This window comes from Chenopodium quinoa, unplaced genomic scaffold, assembly GCF_001683475.1.
Source record: "Chenopodium quinoa cultivar QQ74 unplaced genomic scaffold, ASM168347v1, whole genome shotgun sequence".
Classification (NCBI taxonomy): domain Eukaryota; kingdom Viridiplantae; phylum Streptophyta; class Magnoliopsida; order Caryophyllales; family Amaranthaceae; genus Chenopodium; species Chenopodium quinoa.
The window spans coordinates 635,561-637,483 of record NW_018744167.1 but is presented as its reverse complement, the minus strand read 5'-3'; the positions used below and the strand labels follow the sequence as shown (position 1 = coordinate 637,483).

The 1,923-nt window shown below is 36.2% G+C and overlaps 1 protein-coding gene across 1 annotated transcript; it reads left to right on the top strand.

Moving 5' to 3' along the window:
- The first annotated feature begins 783 nt into the window (after positions 1 to 783).
- LOC110693944 lies at positions 784 to 1,560 on the top strand. The gene is made up of 2 exons (XM_021871127.1): positions 784 to 1,052; positions 1,161 to 1,560. Exons 1-2 carry the CDS (start codon positions 784 to 786, stop codon positions 1,558 to 1,560), a joined length of 669 nt encoding a protein of 222 aa, XP_021726819.1.
- The last annotated feature ends 363 nt before the right edge of the window (positions 1,561 to 1,923 follow it).

The window sequence follows — 1,923 nt, the reverse complement described above, 5'->3', positions numbered from 1 at the left end:
ATACGATCTGTGTATCGTTATGTATTTTTGTAATTTAAATATGATCTGCGTATCGTTAAGTATTTTTGTAATTTTATTTAATTAGGAATTAGTTTAATTATTCAAATTCTTAGTTAATCCAAAGAAGAGCCCATATGAGAAGGCCCATGATGAAGGTGGATGGAGATCCATGAAGAGTCCAAGGAGATGCTCATTCAGGCTTAGTTCTTAGGATTAGGGGCCATACTAGTTCATAGTTAATTTGCATTTTATTATTATTCTTAAAATGCTTATAAGTTTATTGTATGTATGTTATCAATGCGCTAGAGTTCACTAATTAATAACGACGTAATAAACTTAGGTCCCGCAAATATTGAGATTTTCTTTACCAAATATAAAGTACTTATTAACCCTTAATTAATAGTAATAGGTCGTGCCTCCGCAGGGTATTGTTATTAATTTTGGGAAGTGAGGTGAAATTACGAATTTTGCACACTTAATTTGGTTAACCACATCAAAAGCGTTTTGGATTTTGAAGCAGAGGGACACTTAAGCATGAGATGTTTTTCTGTTTAACCAAGAATTACAAATGTTGTAATTAGTAAAGAGTTTACTTGCCTTGAAAATGTAATTTTAAGAAAAGGCCTCCGTCTGCTTAACGTTGCATATTGATAGGATCTTGGAATCACTTATTCAAATTGGGACATTAAAAGTGAATAGCGTGCTAAGTCACCTAGAAACTATTGTTTTAGGTGCTTTTATAAACATAAAATTGAACTTTGCTTTTTTCTGTCTGTAGATATCATGACTAATAACAACAACAACTCGTTTTTTAGCATCCGTCCCTTCCTTGAGAAGGATAGGCTGAACGGAGAAAATTTCATCAATTGGGAAAGGACCCTAAGACTTCTTTTAAAGTCGGAGGGTAGAGAGGATGTCTTAGAAAACCCACTTCCAGTAGTGACTGATGAATCATCTGATGCTGATAAACATCGTGCTAAGCAGGCTTATGATAGGTCTACTCCAATCACTTGCTTGATGGTGGTGGCTATGGAACCGGAACTCCAAAGGAGGTTTGAGACCAAAGATGCTTACACCATTATGCAAGAGCTTAAGACCATGTTTTAGAAACAGGCCAGGATTGAGAGATATGAGATTAATAAGGAGATTTTGGAATGCAGGATGGAAAATGGTGAATATGTTCTCCAACATGCTTTCAAAATGATTGTTCTTTTTGAAAGCATGGAACGTCTTGGATTCCCTTATAGCCAACAGTTGGCTACTGATATCATTCTCCATTCATTGCTTGACAGCTTTAATCAGTTTAGGATGACTTTCAACATGAATGAGTCTGAAAAGACTTTGACTCAATTGCATGGGATGCTTGTCAATGCTGAAAGGAACATTCCCAAAGAACCAAAGAAAGAGGTTTTGATGGTTCAAAAGGGAAAGGGTTTCAAAAAGAAGGGGGCAGGCAAGAAAATCAAAGGCAAGAAATTGTCAAAGTTTCTGAAAAGCCTAAGCAGGCCGCTAAACCAAAAGTTGCTGCGGAAAGCAAATGTTTCTACTGTGAAAAGATAGGTCACTAGAAGAGAAACTGCCCCAAGTACTTGGAGGACAAGAAGTCAGGTGCTTCTACTTCAGGTATTTATGTTATATAAGTTAATTTGACTTCTACTTCTTTATGGGTATTTGATACCGGCTGTGGTTCTCACATAGTTAATGATGTGCAGGGACTAAAAAGAAGTAGAAAACTAGCAAAAGGCGAGGTGGAGCTTCGCGTCGGAAATGGAGCAAGAGTTGCTGCACTTGCCGTCGGAAGTTATAGTCTACATTTACCGTCTGGATTAATTTTAGAACTTAATAATTGTTATTTCGTTCCGTCAATTACTAAGAACATTATTTCTATATCTGTTTTGGATCATGAAGGTTTTTGTTTTGATA